The 15,556-nt window shown below is 68.1% G+C and overlaps 3 protein-coding genes across 6 annotated transcripts in view; 1 reads left to right on the forward strand and 2 right to left on the reverse strand.

Moving 5' to 3' along the window:
- Window positions 1–600: 600 nt before the first annotated feature.
- Window positions 601–9,032, forward strand: GLIS2 (GLIS family zinc finger 2). The gene is made up of 6 exons (XM_065850915.2): window positions 601–813; window positions 4,824–5,199; window positions 5,501–5,677; window positions 6,173–6,306; window positions 6,582–6,700; window positions 6,817–9,032. The coding sequence occupies exons 2-6, from the start codon at window positions 4,840–4,842 to the stop codon at window positions 7,602–7,604; spliced, it is 1,578 nt and encodes a 525-aa protein (XP_065706987.2). The 5' UTR covers window positions 601–813; window positions 4,824–4,839; the 3' UTR covers window positions 7,605–9,032.
- Window positions 8,966–11,845, reverse strand: PAM16 (presequence translocase associated motor 16). Of its 3 annotated transcripts, none has more exons than XM_065850917.2 (6): window positions 11,676–11,845; window positions 10,998–11,082; window positions 10,356–10,495; window positions 9,860–9,925; window positions 9,606–9,737; window positions 8,966–9,205 (listed from the first exon to the last, which is right to left on the reverse strand). In XM_065850917.2, the coding sequence occupies exons 1-5, from the start codon at window positions 11,676–11,678 to the stop codon at window positions 9,651–9,653; spliced, it is 381 nt and encodes a 126-aa protein (XP_065706989.1). In that variant the 5' UTR covers window positions 11,679–11,845; the 3' UTR covers window positions 8,966–9,205; window positions 9,606–9,650. The 3 variants fall into 3 exon arrangements, with proteins under 3 accessions (XP_065706989.1, XP_065706988.1, XP_071671306.1); XM_065850916.2 differs by having other exon boundaries at window positions 8,966–9,277; XM_071815205.1 differs by having other exon boundaries at window positions 8,966–9,277; window positions 11,636–11,845.
- Window positions 11,846–11,952: 107 nt separating this feature from the next.
- The window catches only part of CORO7 (coronin 7), a 37,199-nt gene continuing 33,595 nt past the window's right edge, over window positions 11,953–15,556 (reverse strand). For both annotated transcript variants that reach the window (XM_065850913.2, XM_071815204.1), the window contains 16 exons: window positions 15,215–15,310; window positions 15,006–15,128; window positions 14,744–14,876; window positions 14,477–14,652; window positions 14,290–14,398; window positions 14,109–14,195; window positions 13,853–13,995; window positions 13,674–13,778; window positions 13,449–13,534; window positions 13,237–13,378; window positions 13,048–13,137; window positions 12,830–12,946; window positions 12,618–12,753; window positions 12,412–12,503; window positions 12,239–12,325; window positions 11,953–12,163 (listed from right to left, as the gene is read on the reverse strand). In XM_065850913.2, coding sequence (XP_065706985.2) covers window positions 12,158–12,163; window positions 12,239–12,325; window positions 12,412–12,503; window positions 12,618–12,753; window positions 12,830–12,946; window positions 13,048–13,137; window positions 13,237–13,378; window positions 13,449–13,534; window positions 13,674–13,778; window positions 13,853–13,995; window positions 14,109–14,195; window positions 14,290–14,398; window positions 14,477–14,652; window positions 14,744–14,876; window positions 15,006–15,128; window positions 15,215–15,310 — 1,728 coding nt within the window. In that variant the 3' untranslated portion in view covers window positions 11,953–12,157. The remainder of the gene's footprint in view (window positions 12,164–12,238; window positions 12,326–12,411; window positions 12,504–12,617; window positions 12,754–12,829; window positions 12,947–13,047; window positions 13,138–13,236; window positions 13,379–13,448; window positions 13,535–13,673; window positions 13,779–13,852; window positions 13,996–14,108; window positions 14,196–14,289; window positions 14,399–14,476; window positions 14,653–14,743; window positions 14,877–15,005; window positions 15,129–15,214; window positions 15,311–15,556) is intronic.

A 15,556-nucleotide genomic window follows, 5' to 3' on the forward strand; every position in this document is an offset into this window, starting at 1 on the left:
TTCCCCCCCCGCCGCGGGCCCCGGGGAGGGAGTTCCCCCCCCGGTGAGGGCTGCAGCATCCGGGCCGGCCCCGCCACATCCTGCCGCCGGAAGGAGCCGCGGCCCCGGCGCCCCGGGACAACCCCCCCGGGGCTGACGTCATACGGAGGCCCCCGCCAGGAGTGACGCCAGCTGCGCTCTGTGACGTCACGCGGCGGGCGGCGCAGCGCCTGCAGGGAGGGGGATTCCCCCCCCCGGTGTGACACCCCCCGCCGTCCCCGGTGCGGGAGGGGGAGAGGCCGCTCCGGTGGGCGCCGCCTCCCGCTTCCTGCGCCACCGTCGGGGGTCCCACCCCCGCCCCCGCTCCGCCACGTCCCCGGGCGGGGGACAGAGACACACAGACACACCCGGGGGGGGCTCGGCTCTGCCGCAGCGCCGGGGTGACCTTGCGCGGGCGGGGGTTGTCCCTGCGTGTCCCCCCAACGGGGCGGGGCTCCCCCTCCGGTGTCGCCCCCCCCCGCCGTGCCCCCCGGTGCCCCCCGCGGTGGGGAGGGGCCGGCCCCGGCCCCCGCCCAGCTCCCGCCCGCAGCCGGGGCCGGGCCGGTCGGTGCGGGGTGGCCATAAATCACGGCGGGCAGAGCCCCCGCCCCGCCGCCGCCCTCCGCCGCCGCCGCCCGGGGGACCGGGGAGGGGGGGCAAAGCGCCGCCGCCGCCCCCAGCCCCTGCAGATGTGGCGGAGCGGCCCGGCGGCCCGGCAGCGGGGGGGCCCGCTCCGCCAAGCCCCGCTCCCCGCCCCGCTCCCCACCCGCCGCCGGCGCTGAGCCCCCGCCGCAGGTACGATCGCGCACCGGGGACCGGCGCTTTGTCGCGCCACCGCGCCCGCGCGGGGGAAGAGAGGAGGAGGAGGATGATGCCACCGAGGGGGGGGACACCCTTCCGGGAAGCCCCTTCCCCGCCCTGGGGGGAGCGCCGGGACCATGCCCCGGGGCTGCGGGGGGGGTTCTTTTGGCTCGGCACCTGCAGATCTCCCCTGCCGTGGGGAGCGGTTTGGGGTGGGGGACGTGGCCTCGCTGCAGCCCCGGGGCACGGGGGAGGGTGTGGGGGTGCAGCGGGAGTTCGGGGCTCCCCGGGGGAACACAGGGAGGGCGGTGGGGGTGTGCAGAGAGGGGGACGCCTGCACTGCCCAGTGGATGCCCGGGGGGGTGGCTGTCACCCACTGTCCCCCTGCACCCGGGGTGGGTGTCCTGACCTTGGCCGCGGGGCGGGGGCTGCGGTGTGGACGTGCTCCATGGCCCTACCGGGGCACGGCCACCCGCATGGACCCACACTGGTGTCCTCACCGTTTTGGGAGGGCGAAGGGACAGCTTTGGCCAAGTGCCACCACCCATCAGCTACTGGTCACCCCTAGTCTCCATCATGGGGGGCTGCGGTCCCATGACCTCGTGGGGCTGAGGTGTGGGGTGCCCAAGCCCAGGCTGTGCCAGCACTGGGGGGGTTTAGGGGCCCGGCTGGGTGACCTCTTCCCTGAGACACCAGCAGCAGGGGCCAAGGGCTGCCAAAATTGTCCTCAGTGTCCCCGACCATTGCTGCAGGGGCTTGTCCCTTGCCCTTCATGGAGAAAACCCTGTACAAGTGGCCACCTCCCCTTCCTCGTGCCTTTGTGTCACCCTGCTGTGACCACATCCCCCCAGCCTGGGGTTCCCGTGTCCCCCCAGCCCGGGGCCATGTGGCTGTTTGAACCCAAGGGTCTGATCCACTGAGTGACTGGGGACCAGCCCCAGTCGTGTGCCCGCCGGGTCCAGCCGTGTCCCTGCACAGAGGTGGCAGGGTGCATGATGCTGGTGGCACTGCTGTGGGGCTGCTTCCCCCGGGGAGTGGGCTGGTCTCAGCCCCCTGCTGGGGTCCCCATGGTCACCACGTGCCTGGGAAGTGGGGACGATGGCACTGACCTCAGCTTGGGAAGCAGGAGACAGAGCCATGGCCACTTCTGGGGACATTTTGGGGGCCTGCCATCACCCCGGGTGGTGCAGGGTGATGGGTGTTGGGCCACAAGTAGGATGTCATCCCCCCTCGGCAGGCACCAGTGGGCTCTGGTGGGGGGCAGCAGTGCCAGCACTGTCCACAGTGGGATAAGAGGAGCCAGTGGGTCCCGTGGTGACCCATGTCCTGCCAGCGGCTTTGGGGATGGTGACCCAGGCAGTGGTTGCAGCATAGACCCGGGCAGCAGGGCCAGATGCTGCAAACCACCCCCCCACCCTGTCCTGGTATAGGGGGCTCCCGGGGCTGCCCGACCTTCGCGCCGCTGCCAGTCCTGCCAAGTGCCGGCAGCACCGCGCCGCCACGGTGGGGGGGACGAGCCCTGCCTGCCTGCCCACAGCACTGGCACCGCTCCGGGCTCGCCAAGCCCTGGGGTCACTGTCCTCTCTTGGGCAGCGTGAGCCCGGCGCTGCCGCCCCTCACTGCCGCCATCCCCGAGCACACTGCGCCGCCGGGAAGTCTCTGCCCCACAGCCCCCCCTTGTCCACGCTATTCCTGGCGGGTTTTGTGCTGCAGCTGGGCCGGGGGGGGGGCAGACAGGACACCCTGGCCATGCCAGTAGCAGGGTGGCCCGGAGCCCTGGCACCCCTCCGGCTGCACTGGGGTCACCCCGGGTCCCCCAGCCCTGCTGGCTTGCTGGGCAGCGTGGGGGGCCTGGTGGCCCCTGGGGGCACCCAGCCTGGCTGGCGGAACTGGGGGGGCTCCTCCCGCGCCTGGGCTCCATCCCAGCAGCGCCCGCCCCGGACTGGGAAGCCCCTGGGCCCAGTGCCGTGCCGGACTGGTTTGAACTGGCGTGGCAGGGGGGGTCGCTGGGCGGCTGGAGGGGAAGCGGGGCTGGGCTGGCAGTGCCTGGCGCGGGCAGGAGAGGCCTTGATGGGGGGGCGGAGAGCTGGCAGGGGCCTCGCATGGGGGCCGCAGGTGCTGGGGTGTCCAGCCAAGCCACTGCGGGGCTTGTCCCCATCCCGGTGGGGCCCCCGCGGCGCCCTGGTTCCCAGGAGCGCCGGCGGGGCCGCGTGGTTTGGCAGCTGCCACCTGCCCGCGGCCGCGCTGGGAGCCCTGGCGTCAGCGGCCAGAGGCCCCTTTCCCACCCGCCCTGCCCGGGGTTGGCCGTGGCCCCCTGCCCAGCACCGCCTGCCCCGAGACCCCCCCAAACTCCGTCCCCTGAGGACATGGAGGCATGGCCACCACGGCGGGACCAGCCTGACTGCCTTCCCCAGCCTCACTGTGGGATCCTCAGTTCTGGGATTCTGGGGGGCTGCCGGGGACCCGTCCCACTCTGAATTCCCAGCTATGGAGTGCTGCCCCCTGTTCTGTCTGTTTGTCCTTGAGCTGTGCCACCAACCTGTGGGGCACATGGGGGGTGGCTGGAGACCAAGAACCATGGAGGGCTCAGGGCGGGGACACCCTGGGGGGACAGGGACCCTTCTATGGGGCCTGCCCCATGGCTGTGGGGCTTGAGAGGGTGTCTCTGCCACAAGGGCTGGGACCCTGCTATGGGGCAGGCCCCATGGCCATAGGGGGCTTAGGGAGATGCCCCCCACTCAGAGTAGGGGAGCCTGCTATGGGAGCTTGGGACAGGGACCCCCCTGCATGGGGCCAGCCCTATGGCCAGGATGGTGGCACTGCTGCAGGGGGGTGCAGGCGGGGGGTCCCCCACCCCCCGGCCCAGCCCCACACCCCCTGCGGCTCCTCCGCATTCCTCAGCGTCTGAGCCGGGCTGGACCCCCGCCAGCGCAGGGGGGCCCCACCGGCGGGACAGGGCGGGGGCCAGGCCCCCCGGGGCGGGGTGGGGTGGGAATGGGGGGGCCCCCAGTGCCACGTGTGCTGGGTGCGCGCTGTGTTCCCCAACATGGCCCCTCGGCTCCCCCACCCTGCCCCAGGCCATGCGGGGGGCTGAGGGGGCACTGCCGTGGGCTGGGTTCTGGCGCTCACTGCTGCACTGAGCTGCCTGTTCTCAGCCATCTGCGTGGCGGCCGAGCCATGGGGGTGGCAGTTTGGGGAGGGCACAAGGGGAGGACATGGGGGCTGAGCAGGGTGGCTGGGCACTGTGGGACTGTCTGTGACATGATAGGGGTTGGGGTCCCCTACCGTGTCCTGGGAAGCGGAGGGTGCTTGCAGGCAGCAGCCCTGCCATGCCATGCCACACCGTGCCATGCCATACCATGCTGTGCCATGCTGTGCTGTGCCGTGTCACGCCGTGCTGTGCCGTTCTGCGGCAGGCAGCCCCTGCCCGGCCCCGGCAGGCAGTGGCGTTGGCCGGCGGGGAAGGGGCCCCGGCTGGGGAGGAAGCTCTGCCGCCTCCGGGGCTGGGGCCAGCGGGCTCGGCCGCCCGGGTCACCGCAGGGCTGGTGGCCGCCACCGCCCTCCTCCACCGCTGGGAAAGGCCTCACTGGGACAGGCCCACAGGGACGGACAGACAGACGGGGGGGCAGAACAGGGACACCGCAGCTCCAGAGCTGCAGGTGCCCGGTGGATTTGGCAGTCCCCAGCAGGGTTTGGTAATCGGCCAAGGGGTTGTGCTGGCCCCGGGGGTTGGCGGCACAGAGAGGACACACTGGGGACGTACGGGGACTGGTGGGGGGGCCCCTGGTGCCATGCCCTGCCCTTTGCCCGCTGTGGGAGGGGGGACACAGCAGGGTGGCTGGAAGGGACAGCACAGTCCCCATGCCAGCACCGCGGCAGCCAGCACCCGCTCAGCCTCCAGCCTGCAGCGGGGACAGGCATCGCTGCAGAGCCGGGCTGGGGCGATGCTTCAGGTGGCGCTGGTGCCCCCCATCCCTGCAGTGACCCCTGGTTGTTCCCCGCAGCGCCTGCCTCGGCACCATGCATTCGCTGGAGGAGCCGCTGGACCTCAAGCTGAGCATCTCCAAGCTGCGAGCTGCCCGGGAGAAGCGGGGTCCCCCTGGTCCCCGACCCCGCGGTCCCCAGCGCCCGGACACCCCGCTGGCCGGGGATGGCCGAGTGGGGAGCCGAGGCGGTCGCCGTGCTGTACCGGCCTCACCGTCCCCTGGGCTCCTGGCACACTCCAGGCTGGGGGAGCCGCGGGACGGGCCCTTCCCCACCGTGCCGGTGGTGGACCTCAGCCTCTCGCCCCGCTCCGGTGGGGAGTCTCCAGCTGGCAGCACCTCGCTCTCCCCTGAGCGCCAGGGCAGTGGGGACCTGCCCGGCCCACTCACCCCCCACGTAAGTACAGCCGTGTCCCTTCCCCCACAAGGTGTCCCCAGCAGCGTGGACCGTGCCCGGGATAGCGCTCCCAACCTTGGCAATGTGCCCGGTGCTGCTGGTGACACAGTCCCCCTGCAGCGTGTACACACAGCCCAGGGTCAATGTCCTGCCTGGCCCCCTCTGCCCCCCGATCACAGTGGGAGCCCTGGGGTGGTCTTTGGGGGGGTTCTGGGATCTCTGGGACGCTCTGGGGTTCTCTAGGGTGCTCCATCTGGCTCAGCCCCATTCCCCACCGCCCCCACCCTGGGCTCTGCTCCAGGATTTCCAGTCCCTGCGCTACATCGACGGCCTCTCCAGCTCCTTCCAGTTCTTCCTGCCACTGGGGGCAGGGGGGGCCCTGCACCTGCCCCCTGCTGCTTTCCTGCCCCCCAGCAAGGAGAAGCGTCTCCCCCCCGAGCTGCCCCTGCCCAAGCAGCTCATCTGCCGCTGGTCCAAGGTCAGCAGGGAGGGATGGGGGGGAAGGGGGTGATGTGGGGCTGGGGGGTGGGGGGTTTTGGGGCTTGGGGGGGGCATGCAGATTTTTTATGGGGCTGGCGGTGGTGATAAAGGGCTGGGAGGACATGCAGGGGCATTGTGAGGGTTGGGGGGGTGATGTGTGGGAGGTGATAGGGCCATGCAGTGTCATTTTGGGGTTGGGGAGGGGATGTGGGGATGGAAGGCCATGGCAAAGCTCTATAGGGCTTGCAGGGGGAGTTGTGGGGCTGGAGGGGGTGTGATGGGGAGCTGGTAGCCATGCTGGGTGGGTGATACAGGGCTGAGAGGTTGTGCAAAGGGCTGTTTCCATTTCCCCAGGTGCTGGTGCTGCTGCACATGGGGTATGGGTGGGAGCTGGGGGGGGGTTGAGGGGCAGGGGCAGGCCCTGGTGGGGCTCCTGGGCCCCTGTGGTGCCCACCCCGCTTAGACCCCCTCACCCCCAGCCTCCTGCCCACAGTGCAACCAGTTCTTTGACCTCCTGCAAGACCTGGTGGACCACGTCAACGATTTCCATGTCAAACCAGAGAAGGACGCGGGGTACTGCTGCCACTGGGAGGGCTGTGCCCGCCACGGCAGGGGCTTCAACGCCAGGTGGGCGGGGGGGCTCTGGGCACCAGGGGTGTGCTCTGCGTTCCCTGGGAGGCTGCTCTGAGTCACCATAGGGAGACGGGAGCCCAGCACCATGGGCCGGGCAGGGTGAGGTGTCTATCCAGCCAGCCCTCCAGTGTGAGGTGTGAGGTCCTGGCGAGCTGGAAGACCACACTGGCCTGGATGTCCCTGCTCCCTGACCCCACAGCCAGGGCACAGGGACAAGAAGATGCTCTGTGGGCTCAGGCTGTCCCATGATGTCTCCGTGACCCTGGCAGGTACAAGATGCTGATCCACATCCGGACGCACACCAATGAGAAGCCACATCGCTGCCCCACCTGCAACAAGAGCTTCTCCCGCCTGGAGAACCTGAAAATCCACAACCGCTCGCACACAGGTCAGTGCCAGCTGCTGTGCTCATCCAGGGGAGCAGGGAGGCTTGTGGGGGGAGAGAGGGGACCCAGCAGGACCGGTTGTGCCCCCAAGCAGACCTGGTGCTGTGCTGTCCTGCAGGCGAGAAGCCCTACATCTGCCCCTATGAAGGCTGCAACAAGCGTTACTCCAACTCCAGTGACCGCTTCAAGCACACCCGCACCCACTATGTGGAGAAGCCCTACTCCTGCAAGATGCCGGGCTGCCACAAGCGCTACACTGACCCCAGCTCCCTCCGCAAGCACATCAAAGCCCATGGCCATTTCGTTTCCACGGAGCACCCGGAGATGCTGAAGGTTCACCCACCTCCCAAAACGCCCCTGGGCTCGGCGGAGATGCCCTACGTTAACGGGGCGCAGCTCGTGATCCCCAACCCTGCTGCCCTCTTCGCTCCCCCGGGGCTTCCGGCGTTGCCCATCCCTCTGGCGCCGGCACCGCTCGACCTCAGCGCCTTGGGCTGTGGAGCTGCTGGTGCCCTACCCGCCCTGCCAGGCCCTGTCCTGCCCCTCAATAGTGGCCCCTTGAACTTGGCCAAGAGCCCGCTGCTGCCGTCGCCCTTCGCGGCGGGGCTGGGGCTGCCCGTCATGTCGCTGCTGGCCGGCGGGGCCAAGGCCGAGGGGGAGAAGGGCAGCGGGGTCGAGGGGCGGCCACCCAAGGTGGGCAAAGGGCTGGAGAACCGGAAGGAGAGGGGTGAAAGGACGGAGCCGGGGCGGCCACGGGCACCCCCGGAGAGCCTGGCGCTGCTGCCGGGGGCCGTGCTCGACCTCTCGGCTGGTGTCAGCTCAGGGAGCAGCCCTGAGGCGCTGCCCCCTGGCTGGGTGCTCATCCCCCCCGGCTCCCTGCTGCTCAAACCTGCCGCCGTGAATTGAGGGGTCCGACGATGCCCAGGGCCGGCTGCTGGCCCAGCGGGCAGATCCCGCTCTCCAGGGTGGGGGGCATCTCCCCCTCCTCTCCCTGCAGCCCCCCCAGCCCTGGCGGGGCCTCGCTCACGCTTTTAACCATCACGAAAGAAGAACGGACTCTTCTGAGAAAAGCAATAATCCCTTGGCAGCCGGAGCTGGCCACGACCCTGTGCCAGGGGAGCTCTGGGGGCACAGGGGGTGGTTCCCCTTCTCCCCCCAGTCTGGGCAGCTGGAGACACCACTATTTATTTCTTGACCAGCCCCCAGCTCTGACGGGGCCCCGAATGGGCTCATCTGCTGCCGCCGACTCGGTGTCTCCCTACCCAAGGCCTTGGCACAGCTGGTGCTGGCGTGGGGGGGTCTGCAGCCCCTCAGCCTCCCACCCTGGGGACAGTGGGGTGACAGCTTGAGGACTGAACACTCCCACAGCCCGGAGCTGTGCCCAGCTGTGCTGTCTAGCGCCCCCAGCTAGCACGGCTGCGGGCAGTGCCGCAGTCCCTGCTGCACCAGGCCCAGCTGGCTGGGCACATGCTGGCCCGGTGTCCACCTGCGCCCCTCTCGCTCCTTGTCCCCTGCCGCCTCCCCGGCCCTCTTCATGACAAGGCACACGGCCACGTGTGCTGCTTGCTGCGCCGGCTCCGCGCCGGGGCAGAGCCACCCTGTTTAGCTACGTTCATACCTAACCACGGCCCGCAAGTGCACGCAGGCAGCGCAGGCAGGACTCCAGGCACCGGCAGAGGTGATGCCAGTGGCACATTGGCACCAGCTGGCAAGACACCCACTCCTTGGGATGTGCCACCCCCCATTGAGGTTCCCTGTGAGCCCCTCACAGCCGTGGAGCAGTGTTGGGGCAGGCAGGATGCTGCCGCGGTGCCAGGAGCGGGCAGAGCCCAGAGCCTCTCCTGGCGCACACGGGGGGGTCCCACGTACCTCCCACTGCCAGGTAGGACCCTCACCCACAGCTTTCTCTGAACTGGGGTGGGGGATCTCCCCAATCCTGCCCTGTCCCCGCTGGAAGGAGTCCCCAGCCCTGCGGGGAGCCGGTCTCCCTGCCCTCACCCTCCTGGGGCCGGGGCGGCTGCCCGGCGCTGCCACAGCCCCCACATGGCCGCGGGCCATCGACCAGGCCGCCCTGGCTGGTGCACAGTGTAACGTGTCCTTGCTCCTTCGTCAGTTTGTTGTTGCACATTCCAGGACATCAGTATTTTAACGGTCTCGAAGTGCCTTTCTATCGTAGTTTCTGGGTTGTTTTTATTTTCCTCCTGTTGGGCTCCATCGCTGGTAGCGTAGCATTTAAGGACTGCAGAAGTAAGAGATAAGCTAACGACTATAACACTATATTCCTCCAGGGGAGAGGAAGTTTATTAAGAAAACAATAAAGTGAAGTTGAAGTAAGTCCCTGTGTCAGTCTGTGGCTGTGGTGATGGCAGCGAGGAGCCCGAGGTGGGGACAGGGGTGCTGGAGGTGTCAGGTGCGATCTTGGGGCCATGACTTGCTCTGCCTGACCCCCAGCCAGTCCTCACTCTTCCAGATGTGCAGCCTCGGTTCTGGTGAAGCCCTTCTAGGGTCTGCAGGATGGGGACAGCTCGGTGTATGTCCCCCACAGCCCCTTGCCACCTCACCCTGACCCAGCAGCCATCCTGCAGTGGGAGAAGGGTAATGGCACAGAGCTCTCGGCATTCCCGTGGTACAGAGCCAGAGGTATCCACGTGCTCAGACCAAGAGCATCCAAACCCACCACAAAAATAGCTCACGCAGCCTCCCCAGTGCCATTTGAGCCCTGGCAGCCATCAGTGCCCCGGGGACACCCCTTACTCCCCAGCCACCTCCCTCCTCCATCCCAGGGAAAAACCCAGCCCCTTGCAGGGCCTGATCTCTCTGGGGCAGAGGCAGCAGGAGTCCCCTGTCCCTCCGCAGGGCGCAGAGCAGCCAGGCCAGGCGCTGAAGGACACAGCATTTATTGGCTACCTATAAGTTAAGGGTGAAGGACACGGGGCGTGGAGGCAGCAGGAGTCACGTCTCGGCTTTCCATCCCTTCTCCTTCTCATCCTTGGCCTGGATGCGGAGCTCCTCATCCAGCCGCTCCTTGGCTCTCACCACCTGCGAGACACGGTGACAGGGTGATGTGGAGGGATGGGGCTGCACTCTCCCCTCCCTGCCTCATTTGCTGTGATGCTCAGACACGAGAAGGTGACAAGGGCAGAGCTGGGCCCTTTGCTCACCTTGGACTGCAGGTAGAAGGAACCTCCCACTGACTTGTCGTTCACCTTGAACAAGTGCTCGTAGTTCTGCCAAAAAGAAGTTCCCCATCAGGTTCATCTCCTCTGATCTCCCAGCCCTGAACCCCAGCAGCCTCCCGCTCCCTGTGGCAGTGCTGGGGGTGATGGGTGTGATCTTTGGGACATGGCTGGCTCTGCCTGACCTCCCGGTGGGTCCCCATGATCGTGGCAGACAGCTCCAGGGACTCCACATCCCCTTTCCCAAGCAGCACTGCTGGGCCAACACAGGGGCCAAGCCTGGCAGTGCTGCTGATGCCCACTGGCTGCCTGCACACTCCTCCAGCTAGGGCAGGGAAACCTCAGACTGGGATTAAATGGGCCCAGAGCAGCACCCACACTCCCTCTGGAGACCAGTCATCACCCCCACACCATGCAGCAGCCGTGGGGAGGGCAGGGTCCTGCCGGCACCGTCTCTCCCCAGCTCCAAGGGAGCCTTTACCTTCTGGATCTCCTCCGGGTTGAGGTTTGAGACGTTGAGGATCTGTTGAGCCTCCTGGAGGCTGATGCCGATGATCCTGGAAGCGGCGGCGGACTGAGGCCTCTCTGAGTGCCCTCGTGCATCTGCTGCTGCTCGGCTCGCTGCTCGGAGACACCCAAGGCCTGAGTCCTCCTACCGCTGCCCCCCGGTGACCCCCAAACCTTGGGCAGGGGCTGGGCTCTGAGGTGCTCACATCCCAATCCCACCCCTCCATCCTCCTCATGCTGTCCTCAGCCTGTGGGGGTCACCTGGACAAGGTCCCCAGTCAAGGGGAGGTGGCAGGAATGCGGGGGTGCCCACATTGAGCTAGGCTGCAGGCAGGCAGAGGGAGGCAGGGCTGGTTGCCATGTCCCAGGGGACCATCCTGCTCTGCCTTTTGGTGTTGCTAGGACATCCTGCAGCCTGGTAGCAGTGCTGGGCATGGGCTGGTGCCTGGGATGGCTGCTGGGAGCCTGGCTCAAGCTCGAACACCATTAGGCCATCACCAGGATACCAGCCTGGCAAGTGTGCCCTTGCACGGGGAGCAGCGGGGTGCCTGGGGAAGGGCTGGGGAAGGGCTGGGGAAGGGGTGCAGCCGTGCCCTGGGGGGTGCAGAGCTCGTACCTGCAAACTCCTGGCGCAGTGCCCGCATGAAGGCCCGTCCGACCACCTGGGCCCCCACCAGGATGATCTGCGCCAGGTACTTGGCCTGCGGCGACACTCCACTGTCACAGGGCCCTGTGCCACAGCACCTCCCCTCCAGCCCACCCCTGTCACCTCTTTCCGACCCCTGTCCTCTGGGCTCCTGTCACGGCCCGGCCCCGGCTTTGTCCCCTCTCCCCGGGCCCAGTGCCCCCAGAACCAGCTTCTCCCGCCTCCCAGGCCCCGTGACCCCCGGAGCCCCGTCCCCCCGCCCGCTGTCCTTGTCCCGCTCCCTCTCACCACGTTCCCCGCCCGCTGTCCCGTTCCCGCTCCCTCTCACCACGTCCCCCGCCCGCTGTCCCGTTCCCGCTCCCTCTCACCACGTCCCCCGCCCGCTGTCCCGTTCCCGCTCCCTCTCACCACGTCCCCCGCCCGCTGTCCCGTTCCCGCTCCCTCTCACCACGTCCCCCGCCCGCTGTCCCGTTCCCGCTCCCTCTCACCACGTCCCCCGCCCGCTGTCCCGTTCCCGCTCCCTCTCACCACGTCCCCCGCCCGCTGTCCCGTTCCCGCTCCCTCTCACCACGTCCCCCGCCCGCTGTCCCGTTCCCGATCCCTCTCACCACGTTCCCCGCCCGCTGTCCCGTTCCCGATCCCTCTCACCATGTCACCGCCGCCGCTTCCGCGCCCGGAGGTCACGGGGTCAGGGAGCGAAGGTCGCAGCGGCCACCGAGGCGGCCGCAGCGCGGGGCGGAGCGCCCCCCTTCACGCACTCCAGCCACAGCGCCCCCTGGCGGCCGCACCTCCCTTGGAGGTTCCGCCGCCTCCCGCGCTGCGCATGCGCAGAGCCACAGGCCGCGGCTTCCTCGGGGCCGGTCCGGTGTGTCCCACCCCGGTCCCCGGTGCCCGCCCCCGACCCGGAATCACGGCAGGACACGGGTGCTGGCGCAGCGGCTTTAATAGCGGGGCCTGCCCGCGGTGGGCACGGGGTTCAGTGCCGCTGCTCGGCCTGTCCCGGTGCGGCCCTCGGCCCTGCCGCGCCTCTCCCTCCGCCGGCCCGGCCCCGCCGCCTCTTCCTCGTCCTCCCGGCGGGCCCGGGCGGGTGCGAGGTCCCCGGTGCGGTCCTCGGGGTGCCGGGGTCCGGCCTAGTCCTGCGGGAGGCCCGGTGGGGTGAGGGGCGCGGTGGATCAGCACCGGCCCTTGGCCCCCCCATCCCCGGCACGTACCCACTCGTCCTCGTCCACCCCCTCGAAGGAGTCCTGGGGCAGCGGGTCGTCCCGGTTGCTCAGCCGGGCCACCATGGCGCTCAACAGCTGCGAGGGAGGCAGGGCAGAGCCATAGGGTGTGGGGTAGCACCCCCAGCCCAGGCCCCACAGCTGCGTGCTGCCCCAGCACCCACCTCCTCCTTCTTCTGCTCGTCAGACTTCTCCTCCAGATACACGGATGCCGGGACAAACTTCCGCGCCGGAGCCTCCTTGGGGGCCTCACTCACTGGGAGAGCGGCATCGCATCGCCGTGGGGCAGGAGAGCTTCGCCTCACGGCTGACACACACCCCAACCCATCCCCACGGGCTTGGGGTCCGCGCCCTGACACTCTGCACCCACCTGGTGTCATGTCTGCCGGCCGCAGGCTGGCACGGCGCTGCTGCCCGTCCTGCCCCGCCAGCCAGCTGCTGCCGCCCAGGGCTGGCTCCCACCAGACGCGGGTCGGCAGGTAGATATCGTCCTGGAAATACTCCTTCTGCGGGGCAAGGGGTGCTGAGGGGGTCCCTCACCTCCCACACCACCCCAAACATGGATGGGTCCCCTCCACCTACCTTCACGCGTGGCACATGGAAAGCCACGGGCTCCAGGGTGCTCTGCCCGAGGCGCAGCGCCCGGGCGAACTCCACCTCCCGCACCTCGCACACCGTTTTGGGCAGGAAGACGAAGCCCTGACGGTGCAGAGGTGTGAGAGCGGCCTGCTGCAGGTCTGGCAGCGCAGGCAGGGGGGTTAAGGACAGGCAGGACGGCCCCAGTGGCCCCCCCCCTTTACCTTGTGAGGTTCGTTGGAGGTGAAGCTATTGCACTCGAGAAAATAGGGGGGCTCAGGAGTCACCTCGTAGAGGAAGACTCTGGTGTCACCCTGGGGACAGAGCGAGATGGGGGCATGGAGGGTCGCTCCATGCTGCTGGGGTGCTATAGGCAGGTACCCCCCCAGTTTTCAGAGGGGGCAAACCCTCACCTTGCCAGTGAGGAAGACAACACTGGTATCCTCATCATAGAATGGTAAGAGGGTGGATGGGGCCACGTCAAGGCCAAGGACGGACAAAGGTCCCTCAGGCAGAGCCTGTGCCCGGTACAGGAGGATTCTCCTCTCGCTGCGGCTGTGGGGAAGTGACAATGCAGGGAGGTACAATGTCCTTTGGGAGCCCTGGCCTGTGTCCCCCTGTTTACCTGTCAAAGCCAGACACCAGAAGGTAGTTGCCGCCACAAACCCAAACCAGACGTGCTCCACGGCCCCCCTCAGGACCTGGACCCTCCTGTGTGGGGTGAAGATCACCCTGCCAGCTCCAAGAGAGCTGGGGGTGCGGGCAAGTGCCCGCAGGGAGGAATTCCCCCCCTGCAGGCACCTGCCCGCACCCCCAGCTCTCCATCCCATCCCCACTGCTGTGATCATACCTGTTGAGGCTGAGCGCTGCGCCGGGGCTCGTAGAGCCGTAACCGGCTGTCTTTGCTCACCGTCGCCAGCTTCTTCCCATCAGGGCTCCAAGCCAGGCTGAAAATCTGGGGAGACAGATGTGTGTCCCCTGCCTGGCAAAACACACCCCTCGGGTGTCCCCAGATGTGTCACCTCTTACCTGATCCGTGTGTCCCCACAGGCACAAGGCTTCCCGCCTGGCACTCAGCTCCCAGATCCGCACTGTCATATCGTAGGAGGAGGAAACCAGGAGATCAGATGCCACGGGGTGGAAGCGGATGGAGTAGATCTTCTCTGTGTGACCTGGTAAGGATGGGTGGTGTGTGGCTGTCCCCACTTGCACTGGGATGGGGACAACACTGGGCTGGTTTGTCCTCAGTGTGGGGTGCTTGAAGTGACTCCCCATGTGGCCTCACCTTGGAGGACAGCTTCGGGCTCCTGCAGTGTCTCCTGCAGCCCTCCCTCGGGGATCCGCCACAGCCGGATCTTCGCATCTTCACCCGCTACGGCACCAAAACAGGTGGGCAGTGGTTAATACAGTGATCTGGCGTGCCAGGGGACTAGCCTGGCGCACACCCCTGGGGATGGCACACATACCGACAGCAAGGCGCCGTGGGTCGAAGGGGTCCCAGGAGAGGTCAGCCACCGCTGTGCTGTTCTGGATGGTGGGCATGGTCACATCGGGGAGACGTCCCGGCTTGGAGAGCTGTGCGAGAGAGACAGGGGGTCACCTGCACTGTGCCCACCGGCACCGTGCCTGCCGCTGAGCTGTGCCGGCGGTTACCTCGAGGATGGCGATCTGGCCACCGGCGGAGAGCAGGGGGAGAGCAACGCGCTGGTGGTTGGCGCAGAAGCCATCGCACTCGCCCGGTGTGGTGAGGCTGAGCCCTCGCAGGTTGGTGAGGTGGGTGTCACGGTGCAGCACCCTACCCTGCGCATGCCGGAAGCGGGAGCTGGGCCCTGGCACAGGTGGGGGATGGGGTGAGCACCCCAGGTCACCCCCGCACGGCCTCAGCTGGGGGACACTGAGCCCATGTGGCTGCCCGCTCACCCAAAATGCTCTGCAGTGACTTTTGGCTGGGGCTGCTGGTGAAGCCACTGGAGGGGCCAGTGCTGGCTGAGAGGGAGGTGGTAGCGCTGCCCGGTGAGGCCAGTGAAGATGGTGAGGAGTAGCCACTGCATTCCTATGAGAGAGAGCGGGTGGGCAGGGGGTGCAGGTGTCCCAGCCCCTGCCCTTCCCTGCGGGACAAGGGCTGTGGGGACCCCCCAACCCCTCGCCAACCGTGGCACAGTCCCCGGCACCCCATGCTCACGCTCTGGTCGGCATCGGTGTCGGCGGGGCCGGTGTCGGGTGCCTGCAGCTGGGTGCAGGCGATGACGGGGGAGGTGAAGGTCTCCATGGGTCTCCGTGCCGGGTGCAGGCTCACCCTCCCCACCTGCTGGCGGCCAGAGTGGTAGGCAGGGAGTGGTGGCAGCCCTGGGTGATGCCACTGATGGGGACACCTCCCCGGGTGACACTGACCTGCTGGTTGTCCCCTGCCCACCAGGCCTGGGCGCTGGTGGCCGGCAACGTCCCAGTGCAGTCGGGGAACAGATCCTCGTGGAAGTCTTGGATGGACTGTGGGAGAGGGGATGAGGTGAGGTGGGTGTCCCCAGAACCCCACAGCTCCTGGCCTGCTGCCAGTTGGCACTGCCTGACCTGGGGCACCCCTGGGCATGCCGCAGATCCCCTGGACACCCCTGGGCACCCCAGCCCCTCTGGCCACTGAGCCCCTTCCCCACAAGCTGTGTGCCAAAGCCTGTAGGTGTCAGGCACTGCCCGGTGTTGGGCTCCCTTGCACACCCCTGAACACAGGCAGCTTCC

Source organism: Patagioenas fasciata, chromosome 15, assembly GCF_037038585.1.
Source record: "Patagioenas fasciata isolate bPatFas1 chromosome 15, bPatFas1.hap1, whole genome shotgun sequence".
Classification (NCBI taxonomy): Eukaryota; Metazoa; Chordata; class Aves; order Columbiformes; family Columbidae; genus Patagioenas; species Patagioenas fasciata.

What these genes read in the sequence shown, in the direction of transcription:
- GLIS2 (XM_065850915.2), top strand. Translation starts at nt 4,840, where the DNA reads ATGCATTCGCTGGAGGAGCCGCTGGACCTCAAGCTGAGCATCTCCAAG. An exon ending in GGCAGGGGCTTCAACGCCAG is followed by an intron (nt 6,307 to 6,581) that starts GTGGGCGGGGGG and finishes TGACCCTGGCAG; the next exon opens with GTACAAGATGCTGATCCACA. An exon ending in CCACAACCGCTCGCACACAG is followed by an intron (nt 6,701 to 6,816) that starts GTCAGTGCCAGC and finishes GCTGTCCTGCAG; the next exon opens with GCGAGAAGCCCTACATCTGC.
- PAM16 (XM_065850917.2), bottom strand. An exon ending in ACCCGGAGGAGATCCAGAAG is followed by an intron (nt 9,926 to 10,355) that starts GTAAAGGCTCCC and finishes TCTTTTTGGCAG; the next exon opens with AACTACGAGCACTTGTTCAA. An exon ending in CCTTCTACCTGCAGTCCAAG is followed by an intron (nt 9,738 to 9,859) that starts GTGAGCAAAGGG and finishes CGTGTCTCGCAG; the next exon opens with GTGGTGAGAGCCAAGGAGCG.